The following is a 19,005-nucleotide window of genomic DNA, read 5'->3' as shown; positions in this document are numbered from 1 at the left end:
CAGAAAGGGAAGGTACCATGTGATGGCGAGAGCAGCCTGGAAAACCAGAACAAATATTCCAGTGAGACTTGGCCACGGAGAACTAAGCATTAGACTATGGAACCAGTATACTGTACAACAGGGTACAGTACAACCCAACAAAACATTATGAAAATCATTTTATTCATTCTATTGTGATTCTGCACACATCTGGAAATGTACAGGTAAATCAATCTCTATACTATACCTATGATCTGAGAAAGAAGTTTGTGTGAAGCATGCATGAATGTCAACGGTGCATCCCTGACAATGGCTTTACTTCCGGAAGTTACCAACAGCCACTATAGCGTGGAGCTCAGCTGATGACAGACCTGCATGCAGCAAGTGGTGCTGCATAAATACATCACTAAAAGGAAGTGCTCCTTTGTAGTGTTCAGAGAGCTGTACCTGTTGTTTCAGTCCACCTCAATGCAGAGAGTTCGGTGTTAAGTTGTAAATGGATGTGGACACACAAGACAAAATGGGGAGGGGGTTTGAGGTGTGGGGAGGGTAAATCTATTTCTGCAGCACTGTAACTGGACTCTTTGCATTTGTGCCTGTCCATCAAGCTGCCTGGCTGAGAGACAGACACGCAGAAGTTCATGTTTTCCTACTCACTCCATCTCCTCGTCTTCTACCCGGGCAAGCTGTCCAGCCCTCTTTGTCTCGTGGCCTCAAAACACATTTTTTCCTTAACAAGCTGCGGGTGCCTTTTCCAACCTTTTTAAGTCCTCTTTCCACCTTCTGGACTGCCTTTCTTTTCCTTAGGATACTGTTTTTATTTTTCCTTCTGTTTGTACACTTTTTTTTTCTCCCTGCTCTCATCTTGTCCTCTCAGTTCCACCGGTTCCCCTCCATCCATCCTTTCCCATCCGTTCTCCTCCCTTCCTCCATCTCTCTGCATCATGCTCTCCTCTCCTACCGTGATTCTCCAGCCTTATGGACTGCCTGTTTACCCTCAAACCGCTTCCTGCTACCCCAGCATTGTTCAGGTAATTCAGTCTCTCCCTCTGCATGCATGTCCATCGTCTGATCGGTCTTGTTCTCTGAATTTTCCATCACCTGTAACATTTGTTAAATCCTCTTTTCCCCCTGAGACTTACAGCTGACTTACGACCCCAACCCACCTAATTAACCCACGTAGTTAATTAATCAAAATTAACAACCATATGTCCACATATGTCCATATAACCACATCTAGCAGTGTAGATAGGGCGATTTTTATATTATTTATATTTATATTTATATTATCACTATTTAATCTTGTGGGGAACTTTTATTATTGTAGAGAGCTCCAATTTAAAACGGCATTCTAAATCAAAGCAATATTTGTAATTTCTTACAAACTCTGAAATATGTACAAATTATCTGCTAGACTCATTTGGCTGTACAAAGACAGATAACTACTAAATAGATGAAATATGTCTATAGTTTTAACCGAAAAGTAAAATCTTGGCCAAAAGACACTATGTAACTAAAGACAGATCAGTTGGGATTGCATCACCTAGTGAATACTGCTCTGACATTTTACAAGTAAATATCATGCTGGATATTGTGTGTCTCTGGAATTTCTCTGCCGCGATCTTTTCCTGTCGTGTCCGACATATTTTTAGCCTCCTACTTAAAGAGCAGATTAGCACAAGTGGCTGTGTGCTCTGGTTTGATAGGAGATAGGGGGGCGATAGAGAGGCTAGCAAGCATGTTGAAAGATAATCAGTGAGGCCATACAGTTGCATACATGCAAAACGTGAAGTGAAAATGATGATTATACCCATCTGCTCACTTTCCGCCCATGTAGGTGTAAGTGAGAGCCATGTGTCAGTGTGTGTTTGCCGAGCTCCGCGTTATTGCTCGCTGATGACCTAGCCGACAGCTGGCACTGGAGCTGCGACCTTTGACCTGAATCAGTGACAGCTGGAAGAGGGTGGGGGGCTGTGGACTCAGCAGCAAATGGTGCAACAGTGAGGGGGGGGGGGGTGACATGGATGGGATGGAGGGTAATGAAGCCTAGCTTCATAGTCTTGCTTTACTAAACGTGTCAGGGCTTCTTTAATGGTATTAACGTGTACATTTTAAAGAAAGAATACATTGGTTGCAAAGCATGGGACATTGCCAGAATATAAGAATCAAAAAGCCTGCCTAACATAAACACTTATTCCGTGCAGGATTGCAGTGGGGGACTCAATACAGGGAGCACAGGAAGGGAACCGATCAGTAGAGAATGACTTTGAAGCATGATGATACTGAGTGGATGGGAGACATTTCAGACAAGCATTGAGCAGCCGTTACAGGTGCTTGTTACAGTTCTCACAAATGAAGCTTTTTAAAACGTGGCTCACGCACCAAAAATAAAAACAGAACAAGCTCCAAAAATGCGGATTAGCCGTCTGATTTAGGCGCTATATTTAACATCATTTATCGAAATACAGTGATAGCGTTTTGGGTTTACTTTTAGGAATGTGCTTATTTTTGGCTTTCAGATAACACTGTGTGTACTGTTTAAACACTGACAGGAATAGCAAATGACATTATCACTGGGGTAATGCTGGCTGTAATGTGAAGAATATCAGCAATGATTCCTTTGTGACTTTCACCTTTACTGACATCATTGTATCTTGGGCCGATTCATTCTGACTGCGTCCTTGTGACTTTAACATTGAGATCTGCGCTGGTCTCCATCCCGTCCCGTGACACTGGCTATTCCTGCTCGCTCCGGTCAAAGGCACAGCTGTGAATGAATTTCCCACAGCAGATGATCCCCCCTCCCGAGCAGCAGCCAAAGACCTCCACCTGTCAAGGGCCATCCAAACTTAGTGTCCAACCAAAGGACTTTCCAGGATAAGAGGGGCCACCTGTGCTTGTGGGAATGTGTAACCAATTCATCCTTCAGCTTCTCCCACTGCAGACACCCTCGGTTAATGTAGCTTATCTCACCAGTTGCTAAAAGAGTCTGCAGGCTGATAAATTGGAGTGTGAGACGTGGAGTCTTCACAAGCCTGAAGATTAGTCTGTCAATTTGTACATATTCCAGAGGCCAATGGAAGGGCCATGCATTGCAAAGCCTTAAAATGGGCAATGTTTTAAAAATATGGCCAGTTTTCTACAGGTGAATGTAATTAATTAATTAACCAGAGTGCATAGACAAATGGGTAAAGATACTCTCAATAATTATATATACCTGCATACCTGCATAGGAGAAGTGTGTACAGAAAATGGATGGATGGATGGATAGAAGAATATAATAGGATATATAGTACATATCAGCGTTGCTAAGTTCGCTGTTATTATTGATACAAAAGTTCTATTTTCCATCACAGGTGGAACTTCCCTTTTTGTTATTGACATTTCAGGATAAATACTGTAGTTTGCAATGAAAGAGGTCTTCAGTCAGTTGATGTTTAAAATATAGGTTTTGGAACTTCAGAAGATAAGGATTTTGTGAGTAGGGTATAGTATTAATGTCACTCTGTTTGTATTTATGCATATTACATATTTGTGAAGTAGTATTTTCATTTTTACACAAAATGATCAAAAAGCAGCTTTATAAAAATGGTAGGGAGTCTTCTGAGCAACATGATTGATATGGACAGATGATTCCAGCTGGCCAGACCTTCTCACATACTAAGCCACAGGGGGTTTGCCTTGCATTCCTATTGGCTAATGGGGGCAACTTCTGTGTTTGTGGGCGGGAATTTGTGTGACATTAAATATGAGGCTGTTCTTTCTCCGTGAGTCATACTCCTTGGAATGCAGTGAGGGGGTAAGATCCATTCCTGAATAATTGAGAGTGCTTCTCTGTGTTTGCTTGTATGTACACTGGTCAATTAACAACCTTGTATCTTGTTAATTATGGCTTGTTAAATATTATTGTTGTTTTTGTTCTTTTAGCATCTTTTTTGTCTGAATTTATTAATGTTCAGCATGTCAGGACTGCTGTGATGCATATATAACTTCTGTAACTACAGCTGTATTTTGAAAGTTGGCAAACACTTGGATAATTACAGTCCATCTCAGAATAGGCGTAGATTATTCTCTATCTATTAGCCTTTCTTTGCTGTCTGACTCATGCCTCTGATCAAAAAGTCCATGGCTTATTATAACTGCAGAATGTCTAAAACCATCGTATATGTAGAATTATGTTATAAAACACTAAAATATTTCTGTCCTGTTATCTTGATAGCAACATAGTGACGTTTTGAAAAATAAAAAGCAAAATGTAGCGCTGTGTTCACATCCCCAGGCATTTCTACTAATTTCTTTGGGTTTTCTCTACTAACAGGGTGCCCCGGGTCAGGAGGCTGGGCCTGGCAGCGGGGACCCCTCCCTCCCCCAAGTCTATGCCCCACCCCCCTCCTACCCACCCCCTGGACAAGCCCCACCCACTCCTGCCAGCAGACTTCCACCTCTGGATTTTAGTCCTGCCCATCCAGGTTCAGAGTACCAGGATCATCACCAGCTGAGGGTTTATCAAAGCTCCCAGCACGAGGGAGCGGAAACCTTAGCGGCAAGCGGCACGGTAAGGGGGGGAGGGGCTTACTTTCTGAGCTGGGGGGGGGGGGGGGGTGTGTAACTGAGAGCTGTGTGTAGTGGGAAAATGATATGTTAGTAGCATGAAAGTGATGGACAGATGCAAAGGAAAGGGATTTCCTGTTAAGTGAAAGTACAGAGGAAAGCAAGACTTACCTTATCTTGGCCCATCTGATTGTGACAAATATTTTTTTTTGCTTATCAATGCTAATCTTTTTTAAAAAACAAAATACTCTCAAAAGCCAACCTAGCTTGTGTCAACAAGAGACCATTCCTCAATTTTGACTGGAAATTAAAAGTTGCATTGGTGTACAAAGGAGGTCATTTCACATCATAAGAGAGAAGTGTGTTTTTGGCAAACTATTTCGGGCCAAATTCCATAGGCTACGGACAGAAAGTGGGTGTTCTATGCGTCAGTCAGTCATGTCAGTGTTAGATGAGAGGAGGTTGCAGGCAGCTGCCCTAAATGTAGGCTATTTACACGCTCACCTCCAGCACTGCAGCCATGTAAGGAAATGTGGGGGGTGGGGGGGTGTCTTTCAGAGATATCCACTGTCTCCTGAAATAGAACAGGTAATCCCAATAAGTGTCAACACGTGTGCACATGTCCAAATACCAGGTTTAGGACAGGGACAGGTCAGGGCCAAATGAAGGATGCATATGGAAGAGGAGTCGATGTGAAGGTGACTGACTGAGAGAGTGTATCATTATTAAATGTATGCAGTCTTTGTAAGGTTCTCAAACAGAGAATTTGCTATCCTGTGAGATGTATATAGTTTCTGATATATTTTGTTTTTATAAATGATGGTGATATATATGCAGATGCTCCCTGGGTTACGATGGATATGTTATGGATATTTCAACTTCACGATGGGTATTCCAATTTCATTCTGTTTCTCACCTTCAGTACATTATTCAATAAATTACAATATTCAACACTTTATTATAAAACAGGCTTTGTGTTTATGATTTTGCCCAACTGTAGGCTAATGTACATGTTTTAAGCATGTAGGGTAGGCTAGGCTGTAATGTTTATTAGGTTAGGTGTACTGCATTAAATATGCATTTTCACCTTACAATATTTTGCCTTATTGGAATGTAACCCCATGGTAACCTGGGAAGCGTCTATATATATACGTATATATCATGCTGTCAAGTTTATAACACCCATATTAAGTCTAAGAGAGCATTTACCCAACTGCAGTGCAGAATCTCAACAAAATCAAGCCGCCTGTGAATTCAGCTAATATAACCAACAGTTACGTCTTTGTTTTTCCATATTGAAGGTGTTTTATGGCAACATTTATATATTCCATTGCTAGAGCCCCCTGTGTTACATGATCCTGATATTCGGAATTTGAGACGTCGCCCAGGAGGGGGGGTGGGGGGGGTAGGCGGACCGGATGACCCCTCCCACTCCGAAATATCGCTCAGGTTCAGAAAACATTTTGCATCGTGACATGACACCATCACCCGACTCAACCCCGCCCCCCCTGTGACCCCACTGTTTGAATGTCATGTGCCAGAATGAACATGTGGATGTTTTACCTGAGATTTGCTGCTCTAGGCTCTAAATTAGATATGGAGAGCCAGTGCAGAGCTGTGTGCTTGTATGACTCTGTATTAAGCTATGAATGGGTCTGTCTTCCCCCTGTGTCTTCCCTCCTAATAATAAATGCCCCTTTGGAATCTTGGGTAATGACCTTTAACCTCTGGCAAAAAAGCAGCACCGTGACCCCAGACTGATATCTGAACACCTTTCATCCCCCTCCCTGCCACCCCGAGCTTTTGGCACAAACTGCTGCCTGTGTGGCCTTCCGTTCTCCTAGCTTTTCGTTTTTTTGTCACTGCTTTTCTGCAGACCTCTGCAAACTCTGTCCCTTATTTGCTTTCAATCTCCATCTATTGCTAATTCCTTAGAATCTTTCTGCATTAGTTCTTTTCGTTGATCCACATTAATCTCTCCTCCTTTCTTTTTTCTTACTCTCCCGAACCTACTTCTATAAATTTGTAGGTTTTTAAACATTTTCCATTTTCGTTTTCTCTTATATTCCATTTTGCCTTTAAATTGCACTCCACTCTCTTACTCCCCTCTCTTTTCTATTGCTCAAGCTGTTTTTGATTAAATAATTTTCTCCTCCATTTTTTTTGTTTTTGTTTTTGCGGGTTGTAACAGTTTGGTTGTGTTAGGTTGTCACACACACACTGGCATCGTGGTGCATTGTGGGATGGTGGATGTCTTGGCTTTGACGCACATTCCTCCTTTTGTTTTGTTTGCATGAGGGCATTTCACTGATGTCAAAGAGCAGCGTCTTAGTTCATACTGTACGTATGGCATTTTAAATGTGGATTTCCGACCTGCTAAGAATACAATCATTGAGATGCAGTACGTATTAACTGCCTCTCTGCCTCTCTGTTCTACTGCTAAAACTTTCTGAGTTGAAGCTGTTTGATTCAACTCGCTGACTGCTCTCATTTCCACAATAGCAGGTGAATATACGGTACTGGCGTTTCCTTGTCTAACGGGCATGTATTCAGCCACCTCACTAAAAACGAAGATTTGTTCACACTTCCTCATAGCTGCTTGAGTAGGCACACTGGATGGGGAATGCTTACTTGTTCAGTAGCCTTGACACTTGATCTGGAAAAGTGATGTTGTTGTTTTAATAGGATTTGAAACCACATTCTTATTGACTGATAAAAAATAGAACATGAATGATAATACACACACACAATGTGGTTTAATAGTGATCAATGGTGGTGAACTTGTTCTACGGAGAGCCACTGAGGGTGCGGGTATTTGGGATGACCTCTAAAATCAGCCAATAATAAATCAGTGGTTCTTAAATCCAGTCCTGGGGACTCACTGTTATTGGCTGATTGAGAGGTCATCCCAAAAACCCGCACCCACACCAGCCCTCCATGGAACAGGTTCACCACCCCTGATAGAGACCAATAATACTTAAATACTTTTTATTTGGATATATATAATGTCATGTTGCAAAAGTATTAACAGTTTTTTTCTTTTTCTCCACTGTAACTTCTTTATTTCTATCTCTTCTTCTCTCTCTTTACTCTGCTGCATCTCTGTCCTCTTCTTCATCAAATGTTTCCTCCTGTTCCTTCCTCTCCGCCTCCTTGCCTGCTTCCCTCTCCTGTGACCCCAGGATGACCCCTTAGCCCCCGTGACCTCTGACCCACAGGCTCTCAGTGTCTCTGTGTCATCGGGAGGTGGGGCAGGGGGCGGCGCAGAGGACGAAGGCTCTGGAAAAGCTCAGCCAAAAAGGCTTCATGTCTCAAATATCCCATTTAGATTCCGGGATCCTGACCTCCGGCAGATGTTCGGCGTGAGTAAACAAAAGCACATACGTCTATGCAAAATTACACAACATGATTTATGTTCGATATATTTATAAAATGATGATGAAAAGGAATTGATGAAAAATGATTCTGAATAAACATTGTACTATCATCCATCCATCCATCCATCCACCCATCCATCCATCCATCCATCCATCCATCCTTTTATCCTGATCTGGGTCATGGATTTTGGTCATTAAAGGTACTAAATTGTTGTGTTTCAGCAATTTGGCAAGATTTTGGACGTGGAAATAATCTTCAATGAGCGTGGCTCAAAGGTAGGAAGAGAATAATTGAGGGATGACTCTTTATGGGGTATGTTTGCTTAGTGGTGTGAGCTTGCTGTCGATCATCCTGTGCTCAGGGCTTTGGCTTTGTGACCTTCGAAAACGCGATGGAAGCAGACAGAGCAAGGGAGAAACTGAATGGGACAATTGTTGAAGGAAGGAAAATAGAGGTAAGGCAGACTGCGATCTTATATCTTCCTCTTTGATGACCTATAATTACCTTCCTAATGTCCAATATCACGGAGGATGTCTGTTATTGTTATTGCAGGTAAATAATGCCACAGCTAGAGTGGTCACTAAGAAGCCACAGACTCCACTGGTCAATGGTGAGGCTCTATTTTGTTCACTTTTGTTAGAGGTACCTCAGGGCCCTCTCCTCGGCTCTACACTTTTTATACAGTTCGCATCTGATCTCTCCTTGCAGCTGCTGGATGGAAGATCAATCCAGTGATGGGAGCAATGTATGCCCCGGAATTGTACACCGGTGAGCGCCTTTGCCGCTGCTTTATCTGGTGCATCTGCTGATGTTTTCAGTCAGATAACTCCTGTGATGTTGGCCTCTTTCTGTGCCCAGTGGCCAGTTTCCCATATCCCGTGGCCACGCCCACCTTGGCATACAGAGGATCTGCTCTGCGGGGGCGGGGGCGTGCGGTCTACAATACCATTCGCTCTGCAGCAGCTGCCACGCCCACCGCTGTCCCCGCCTACCCTGGGTAAGCTCCCCCCAGCACTAATACGTATGCAGAAGATGGAGTACATACTCTTCCATCTAACCCTCTATCTTCTAACCATCTATCCTGGTCAGGATTCTAAACCTTGGGGGCCCCATGCTGCAAAAGCACATCCATCCAATCAGGAGCTTGACTTACAAACAGTCACTTCAGGGCCCCCCGATTAGCCTAACTGCATGTTTCTGTCCTTGGGGAGGGCAGTAAAGTACCCAAAGGAAACTTGTTTGATGGGAAAACTGTGCAAACTCCACACACTCAGAGTGAAGGTGGGATTCAAACACAGATATGTGAGGCAACAGTCCGCCCACTCAGCCAAAGTGCCATCCAGTGCCTCTGAATCACCTTAACACATTATCCACACATCAGTCCACCGTATGAAGACCAGTAAAATGCAACGAGTTTCCTTTTTCTGAGTTTTCCGCTAACCAGAGTTTCTATGCATGCTTTTAGGGTGGTGTATCAAGATGGTCTATATGGAGCAGAAGTATACGTAAGTCCTTTTATTTACATGTCACCCTGGTGGGCAATTTATTATTAATTTGTTATTAATATTATTAATTTATTAATTAATACACAGAGATGAATTTATGATCTCGTTGAGCATGATGCAGGAGATAGTAATAAACAGAATGTAAATGTTAAAGACATTTAAACACTGACAATCTGAAAATGTAAGCATTATATACTGAAAAATAGGCATAAAACATACACCTAAAAGACAATTAAAAATACAGTTTAAAAATAGGTAATGAATATAGTTGCACAAATGGGCAATGACCTGAATTGACCAGAAGGTGCAGTAATAAATTTTGATTACAATATTATGAATGTGCAGTAATAGCAGTTTGGTTTCTAAAGTTTTGATCATGACCAAACGTTCTGAATGGGAGACACTGACGTGCTCTTTGAATGAGACAGTGCTGCGTGTGATTTGGCTGCTTCATCGCCGTCCTCGTGTCATCGTCCACAGGGAGGTTATCCAGCTGCATACCGTGTAGCTCAATCAGCCTCTGCAGCCACAGCCACCTACAGTGATGGGTAAGAAGACAGCAAACGTTTGGACAACAAGAGAAATGCCTCACAGGAGGTGTGTTCTCCCTGAAGATGTGCTGCAGCTCCTGTGATCATCTTTCTTCTTGTTTTTTGCATGGAAAATGTTCTCCCAGTTATGGTAGAGTTTACGCTACCGCCGCTGATCCATACCATCATACTGTGGGGCCCACAGCTACATATGGAGTGGGAACAATGGTGAGAAAACCACTGGGTTTATAATATCATAAAAGTCATAAAAGAATATATTACAAAATATACAATTGCACTGACTATACAAATTGTACATATGAAATATAAAAATCAACAGTTACTCTGCGTGCCATGAGATTCCAGCCTGTAACTATGGCCACAGAATTGTAGAGCCACTCCACCCATAAATCTGTTTTACAGTATATGGGCTCCTAATCTGTGATTGGACATCTTAAATACAGCTCACACTCATATGGCATTGCAAAAAAAAATAGCTCTTCCTGCTTTAGATAAAATAATTGACAATCATCTTTCTCGGATGGCTGACTCATTACCCTATGTTATAGATAACAAATACAACTTAGTTTTAAGATGAATTTATTCTGTATGAACAGGCAAGCTTGTATAGAGGAGGATACAACCGCTTCACACCATACTGAGCCCCTGGAGATCCCACTGTGATGTCACTTCCTGTCCATCCGGTCCCAACACATCAGAAGACGGGCTCTGACGGCAAGCTGAGGAATGTTTCACTTCACGTTTGACATACTGCCCGTAAGGACGTTAACACTGCCTGTATATAATGTAGCTGAGTAGTCGAATATTTATTTAAGTAGAGATTTGTGGAAAAGGGGTGACTTAAAATGTTTATATAAACTTTTTTTTGATAGTCAACTTTGGTTTTGAAACCTCAAGTGCTGCAACAAATGAGGAGCTCTTTTGCACCTAGAGGTGTAAGTCAGGGCTGCTGCAGTCTGTGGGTTATTTTTGTAATAGCAGGAACTATGCAGTGGGACAGTGTGACATTTTATATGCGTGCTGTACCATACAGGCACACAAATGGACATGGGTATCTACTGAACCTACTTATTCTATGGATATGACGATGTTTTAAATTTGACTGTGTTTAATTTTACTGAGTGTGCAATAATATCTGCAGAGCTAGGAGACCTGACAAAGCTAGAGTCCTAAATGTAGTGTCTGGAGTGTGTATGTGTGCGTGTGTGCGTGTGTGAGCAAACAGGACAGTGTGTAAATAGTGAGCGTTCACCAAAAGTACAGGATGAAATGAAGTAACGACAAGTGCAGTGTTGATGGTAAATGACTCACAGAAATACTTTTCTCAAGATGATAATGTCTGCTGCTCCTACTCTAATCGCGCCATAAAAACTACCTCTCATTTTATGTTTTGGTTACGTGAGTCCTTTCTCTGGTTATGTCCTAAATTAAGAGAAAGCACAGTATGGTTATTCCCATCTGACTTTCCTGATTCCCATCCAATGGCACTCTTTTGCTTCTCTTCTGCTGTTCTGTTATTATCTTCTTTTTATACTTCCTGTTTCAGGCCTTCCTTCCAAAAGTAACTGTATGGCCATCTTTCACTCTCTCTCTTTTCTGTTCTATGTAACATTCTCTAGCTTTTAAGTCAATAAACCTCTGATTTCTCTGTTTTCTTACACTCGTCCCTTTCTGTGTTTTTGTGCATCCCTTCTTTCTGCTCTGTATTTTCCTGTCTTTCTCTCCAGTTTGGTTTTGTTGTGACCTCTTTGTGCTGTATGACCTCTCACTAAATGCTTCTGAATCATTCTGTTACTCCTGCTGCGTGTTATTATTATTCAACATTAACCATGGCCCTGTTTGTCCTCTGTAGGCCACCATACACATGAGACATTGACAATGCCTTCAATGTTAAAAGCCTAACATTAAACACATATAAAACAGCATATATAATACATAAAAAGCTCCTTCAAAAGTGATTAATTGCTGGTCTAGTGTATAAGACTCTGAATAGTCATGACAAAATGGTCATTATTACGTTCTATAATACAGTAAGTACATAAAGTGACGGTATGGTCCCTGAACTGTGAGGTCTCCATTCCACTTTGAACTTTTCCTGTTTCCTTTGTGCTTTTCAGTCACTTCCTTGGAGTGTTTCTCTGTTTCACCTCCCTGCCATTTCTCTTGTGAAATCATAACAGTGTCAGGTGTTTTTCTCACAAAACACCTCCTCTGCAGTACCTCACTGTCACTATTTTTTTTTCCTTATCTATATTCTAATCATATTTTTCTCTGCTGGTTTGTATGATTGCTATTTACAGCTCTGTTAGATCTTAGATCTTCAGAGCGTGTGTCACTCCCCCCCCCCCCTCTCTCTCTCTCACCCCCCCTCCCCCCAATGCGTTAATCAGGCTGTACGCTTTCTGCTGTATTATATTTTCACCTCTGCTCTGCTTCTGTTATTTCCTGTTCAGCAACTTTTCTCTAATCACTCACGTCCTTAATGCAATTGTCAAAACTGAAAAATGTTCTGCAATGGCTTTGAAATGTTGTAATAGTGTGTCTTTTATGTAGAAGCTGGTGTTTATAAAAACCAGTAGCAGCACAAATACTGAAAATCAGTAACTTCGTTTTATTACTTTACTATAATTATTTTATGTTTTCCATTGCTTCCAGGCTGTATTAATCTCTCTACTTTTCTATGTCACTATGCTAATCTATACTTTCCTTTCTCTTGCCTGTTCTGTTCCAATCTGTAACTTTGTTTTATTACTTTACTATAGTAATTCCCTGTTTTCCATTGCTTCCAAGCAGTAATAATCTCTCTACTTTTCTACTTCACTAAACTAATCTATACCTTGCTTTCCGTTGCCTTTTCTATTCCAATCTGTAACTTTGCTTTATTACTTTACTATAGTTATTCTCTGTTTTACATGACTTCCAGGCTGTAATAATCTCTCTACCTTTCTACTTCACTATACTAATATCTACTTTCCTTTCTGTTGCCTTTTCTATTCCAATCTGTAACTTTGCTTTATTACTTTACTATAGTTATTCTCTGTTTTACATGACTTCCAGGCTGTATTAATCTCTCTACTTTTCTACTTCACTAAACTAATCTATACCTTGCTTTCCGTTGCCTTTTCTATTCCAATCTGTAACTTTGCTTTATTACTTTACTATAGTTATTCTCTGTTTTACATGACTTCCAGGCTGTAATAATCTCTCTACCTTTCTACTTCACTATACTAATATCTACTTTCCTTTCTGTTGCCTTTTCTATTCCAATCTGTAACTTTGCTTTATTACTTTACTATAGTTATTCTCTGTTTTACATGACTTCCAGGCTGTATTAATCTCTCTACTTTTCTACTTCACTATACTAATATCTACTTTCCTTTCTGTTGCCTTTTATATTCCAATCTGTAACTTTGCTTTATTACTTTACTATAGTTGTTCTCTGTTTTACATAGCTTCCAGGCTGTAATAATCTCTCTACCTTTCTACTTCACTATACTAATTTATACTTTGCTTTCCATTGCCTTTTCTGTCTCAGTCTGTAACTTTGCTTTATTACTTTACTATAGTTGTTCTGTTTCACATGGCTTCCAGGCTGTATTAATCTCTCTACTTTTCTACTTCACTATACTAATCTATACTTTGCTTTCCATTGCTTTTTCTATCCCAGTCTATAACTTTGCTTTATTACTTTACTATAGTTGTTCTGTTTCACATGGCTTCCAGGCTGTATTAATCTCTCTACTTTTCTACTTCACTATACTAATCTATACTTTGCTTTCCATTGCTTTTTCTATCCCAGTCTATAACTTTGCTTTATTACTTTACTATAGTTGTTCTCTGTTTTCCATTGCTTCCAAGCTGTAATAATCTCTCTACTCTTCTACTTCACTAAACTAATCTATACTTTGCTTTCCGTTGCCTTTTCTATTCCAGTCTGTAACTTTGCTTTATTACTTTACTATAGTTATACTCTGTTTTACATGACTTCCAAGCTGTATTAATCTCTCTACTTTTCTATTCCACTGTACTAATCTATACTTTGCTTTCTGTTGCCTTTTCTGTTCCAATCTGTAACTTTGCTTTATTACTTTACTATAGTTGTTCTCTGTTTTCCACTGCTCCAGGCTGTATTAATCTCTCTACTTTTCTATGTCACTATGCTAATCTATACTTTCCTTTCTGTTGCCTTTTCTATTCCAATCTGTAACTTTGCTTTACTTGCTTTACTACTTTTCTATCGTTACTCTCTCTGTTTTACATGGCTTCCAGGCTGTAAGAATCTCTCTACTTTTCTACTTCACTAAACTAATCTATACTTTGCTTTCCGTTGCCTTTTCTATTCCAATCTGTAACTTTGCTTTATTACTTTACTATAGTTATTCTCTGTTTTCCACTGCTCCAGGCTGTAATAATCTCTTCTTTTCTACTTCACTATACTAATCTATACTTTGCTTTCCGTTGCCTTTTCTGTTCCAATCTGTAACTTTGTTTTATTACTTTACTATAGTAATTCCCTGTTTTCCATTGCTTCCAGGCTGTATTAGTCTCTCTACTTTTCTATGTCACTATGCTAATCTATACTTTCCTTTCTGTTGCCTTTTCTATTCCAATCTGTAACTTTGCTTTACTTGCTTTACTACTTTACTATCGTTACTCTCTCTGTTTTACATGGCTTCCAGGCTGTAAGAATCTCTCTACTTTTCTACTTCACTAAACTAATCTATACTTTGCTTTCCGTTGCCTTTTCTATTCCAATCTGTAACTTTGCTTTATTACTTTACTATAGTTATTCTCTGTTTTCCACTGCTCCAGGCTGTAATAATCTCTTCTTTTCTACTTCACTATACTAATCTATACTTTGCTTTCCGTTGCCTTTTCTGTTCCAATCTGTAACTTTGTTTTATTACTTTACTATAGTAATTCCCTGTTTTCCATTGCTTCCAGGCTGTATTAGTCTCTCTACTTTTCTATGTCACTATGCTAATCTATACTTTCCTTTCTGTTGCCTTTTCTATTCCAATCTGTAACTTTGCTTTACTTGCTTTACTACTTTACTATCGTTACTCTCTCTGTTTTACATGGCTTCCAGGCTGTAAGAATCTCTCTACTTTTCTACTTCACTAAACTAATCTATACTTTGCTTTCCGTTGCCTTTTCTGTTCCAATCTGTAACTTTGTTTTATTACTTTACTATAGTAATTCCCTGTTTTCCATTGCTTCCAGGCTGTATTAGTCTCTCTACTTTTCTATGTCACTATGCTAATCTATACTTTCCTTTCTGTTGCCTTTTCTATTCCAATCTGTAACTTTGTTTTATTACTTTACTATAGTAATTCCCTGTTTTCCATTGCTTCCAGGCTGTATTAGTCTCTCTACTTTTCTATGTCACTATGCTAATCTATACTTTCCTTTCTGTTGCCTTTTCTATTCCAATCTGTAACTTTGCTTACTTGCTTTACTACTTTACTATCGTTACTCTCTCTGTTTTACATGGCTTCCAGGCTGTAAGAATCTCTCTACTTTTCTACTTCACTAAACTAATCTATACTTTGCTTTCCGTTGCCTTTTCTATTCCAATCTGTAACTTTGCTTTATTACTTTACTATAGTTATTCTCTGTTTTCCACTGCTCCAGGCTGTAATAATCTCTTCTTTTCTACTTCACTATACTAATCTATACTTTGCTTTCCGTTGCCTTTTCTATTCCAATCTGTAACTTTGCTTTATTACTTTACTATAGTTATTCTCTCTGTTTTACATAGCTTCCAGGCTGTAATAATCTCTCTACCTTTCTACTTCACTATACTAATCTATACTGTACTTAGCTTTCCATTGCCTTTTCTGTCTCAGTCTGTAACTTTGCTTTATTACTTTACTATAGTTATTCTCTGTTTCACATGGCTTCCAGGCTGTATTAATCTCTCTACTTTTCTACTCCACTGTACTAATCAATACTTTCCTTTCCGTTGCTTTTTCTATCCCAGTCTATAACTTTGCTTTATTACTTTACTGTAGTTATTCTCTGTTTTCCATTGCTTCCAGGCTGCATTAATCTCTCTACTTTTCTACTTCACTATACTAATCTATACTTTCCTTTCCGTTGCTTTTTCTATCCCAGTCTATAACTTTGCTTTATTACTTTACTGTAGTTATTCTCTGTTTTCCATCGTTTCCAGGCTGCATTAATCTCTCTACTTTTCTACTATACTAATCTATACTTTGCTTTCCATTGCCTTTTCTGTTCCAATCTGTAACTTTGTTTTATGTCTTTACTATAGTTATTCTGTTTTCCACTGCTCCAGGCTATATCAATTTCTCTACTTTTCTACTTCACTATATTAATCTATACTTTGTGTTCTATTGCCTTTTCTCTCCCAGTCTGTAATTTTACTTTATTACTTTGATATACAGACGCACCTCTACTTACAAACTTTCAACTTACGAACTTTCAGACATACGAACGAGAAGGACTGTAAGTCCAAATTGTGTTCTTTAGGCTCCCGTTTCCTGTCTGCAACATAATTTTTTTTCTACGCACAAATTCTGACTTCTGGCCACTACTCCCACTGCGCAGCAGCGTAGTGTGCGTACTCCCAGCATCCTAGTTCTTTGTATTTGTGTATACCCTTAAAATGATGTTGAATAGCGACTTCCGAACATTTCAAGTTACGAACGGCTGTTCAGAACGTATCTCGTTTGTAAGTAGAGGAGCATCTGTAAACTGTTTTCCATTGCTTCCAAGCCGTATTACTCTCGTTACTTTGATATTTCACTTATCTATACTCTCCTTTCCATTACTTCTTTCTGTACCAATCTATAACTTGAGTACATTGTCGTTTGTACTATACTCTGTCTTGCTTCTGCACTATATTAATCTCTCAACTTTGCTGCTTCATTATACCAATCTATTCTTTGATTTCCATTGCTTTTCTCTTTCCTGATCTCTTTTCTTTTGCTGTATGAAACTATACCATGTCTTCCCATTGTGTCCAGGCTGTATTAAAATCTCTTCTAGGCTAATTCATTATATTAATCTATACTCTGTATTTCACAGCTTCGTTCTATACCAGTCTTTTAATTGTATTTATATATGCTCTCCTATACTCCTCCATTGCTTTTTTCCTGTATGAATGTATCTTTTCTATTGCTTTCATCTTATCTTCCGTCTTCACTGTACTAACCTATACTGTTTACTTTGCATTGTTTTTTAGTGTGAACTGTCTTTCCATTGCTTCTTAACTATATTTATTTACCATTACTTTGCTTTTTGAATGTACTAATCTAAACCTTTCCTATCCCAATTAGCTACATGATCGCTTACACTTTCATTCTTCTCTATTTCCTCTATTTATCTGTGTTTTGCTTTTCTGTGCTTCTTAAATGATCCAATCTAGTTCCTCGTATCAAACAATTCTGTCCCCCGTAGAACCCTGTACTTATACATATAGGCTGCATCATATCCATGTGAACAAATCAAGTCCCTCTAATAATGTCATATTTAATTACATTCTACTCTGTTTATCACCGATTTCAATTTGGACCCCAACTCCATAGTAAGGGCACTTAGCTGTGTGGCATCGTGCCGCTTTTGTTCTTTGTTTCTGTTTGTTCTTTGTTATGAAATTAATGTCCAAGTTTTCCATTTAAACAATTCATATTTATTACAAAGAATAGCTTATTCCTATTCACTGCCCAGGCAATTTGTCAAGCGGCGTCCACACTGTGGGTCTCTGAGCCGCCTGCCCTATCTGACCCTCAGCATTTAACACGGTCCTGCCTGCTCTTACCTGCTAAACATCACCTTCCTGCTCTGATCTCTGCCATGTCCGGCTACACTCCTGTTTTGTAACGTAACCCTCTTTCCTTCTGTTTGTCTTCACTCTACTTTATGTAGCCAGTCAGTTATGCTCCAGTTGTGCTCTCTGCTCATGCCATCATACATGTTAAATTTACTTGTATGAATGATGCTTCTGTTCATGTACATCCATTTGGCATGTAGACCGATACAACGAGCAGCTTAAGGTTTGGCACCGTGCCTGGCCAGGAGGGGAGTGAGGAGTCCCAGCGAGGAATCCCAGCACATTAAAATTGCTCCGCCAGGCGTTTTCTCCCTGGTTCTCCAGTACAATTTTAATTGCGTTCCAGCTATTGTTGGATCCTGATGTGCAGCAGGCTGTATGACTCACGGCAAATCCGCTGTATTTTTAGATACTCCCATTTGCACGCCTGACTGTGACCTACTTTCCCGTGCCATCAGTAGGTCTCCTCATGGACTACTTTTTAACTGGCATGTCAGTCATGCTGATCTGAATACCATCAGTAATGTGCATTACTCAGCAATCAGAATGCCTTCCAATGAAGGCAAATGTGTTACAGCAAACCAGGGAAATGTAAGATATTGACACAGCAGTGATTATTAAACTGTCCACAACTGAAAACTTCAAACACCAACAGCACATTCCAATACAACAGCATTTTTCAAACCTGATATCTATTAGCTAATAAAAGTCCAAGCAGCAACCCAATGCCATTCACATGTGGACTGTTTGGTAGGACTATACACAAGACACTATAGAACTAACCCAGGTGTAGGCCTAATAATCACATCCTACACCAAAACACAATTTAAAACAAGACATTCAGTTTCAACAAATCAATATTAATTTCTGTGAATTCTGAATAAAAATACACTGTAGCCTGCACTCTTTCTGCATTTGTGCATCATTCTATTCTAATTCTCTTTCCTATTAATCTTTCATCCTTCTAAGCGGCTCACTCACTAAATCACCCACTTCTCAGTTTGAGAGTGGCTATACTGTGCCTTGTAAAATGTGACCCAGCCTTTAAAGCTGTACTGTATTTCACGGAGAGCCCAACACTACTGTCATTACTGCCTTCCAAGCTGTACTATGTATCACCTTCTGTCATCAGAGACAATTTTAAAATTAAATTCCAAGTTTAATCTTCACTTTGTTGTAAGTTTTGTCAATTTACATACCAACTAATTACGATCTGTTGGACGTTGCTCCCAGAAGGGATGCA

The 19,005-nt window shown here is 39.8% G+C and overlaps 1 protein-coding gene across 1 annotated transcript; it reads left to right on the top strand.

The window, feature by feature from the left end:
• The first annotated feature begins 563 nt into the window (after positions 1 to 563).
• rbfox1l (RNA binding fox-1 homolog 1, like) lies at positions 564 to 18,931 on the top strand. The gene is made up of 12 exons (XM_023830143.2): positions 564 to 1,010; positions 4,298 to 4,534; positions 7,713 to 7,892; positions 8,130 to 8,183; positions 8,270 to 8,362; positions 8,461 to 8,518; positions 8,617 to 8,676; positions 8,767 to 8,905; positions 9,374 to 9,413; positions 9,894 to 9,961; positions 10,090 to 10,171; positions 10,561 to 18,931. Exons 1-12 carry the CDS (start codon positions 924 to 926, stop codon positions 10,603 to 10,605), a joined length of 1,143 nt encoding a protein of 380 aa, XP_023685911.1. The 5' UTR covers positions 564 to 923; the 3' UTR covers positions 10,606 to 18,931.
• The last annotated feature ends 74 nt before the right edge of the window (positions 18,932 to 19,005 follow it).

The sequence above is a fragment of the Paramormyrops kingsleyae genome, chromosome 9 (assembly GCF_048594095.1).
Source record: "Paramormyrops kingsleyae isolate MSU_618 chromosome 9, PKINGS_0.4, whole genome shotgun sequence".
NCBI lineage: Eukaryota > Metazoa > Chordata > Actinopteri > Osteoglossiformes > Mormyridae > Paramormyrops > Paramormyrops kingsleyae.
The sequence above is the reverse complement of the archived record's forward strand: the minus strand, read 5'-3'. Positions and strand labels throughout refer to the sequence as shown.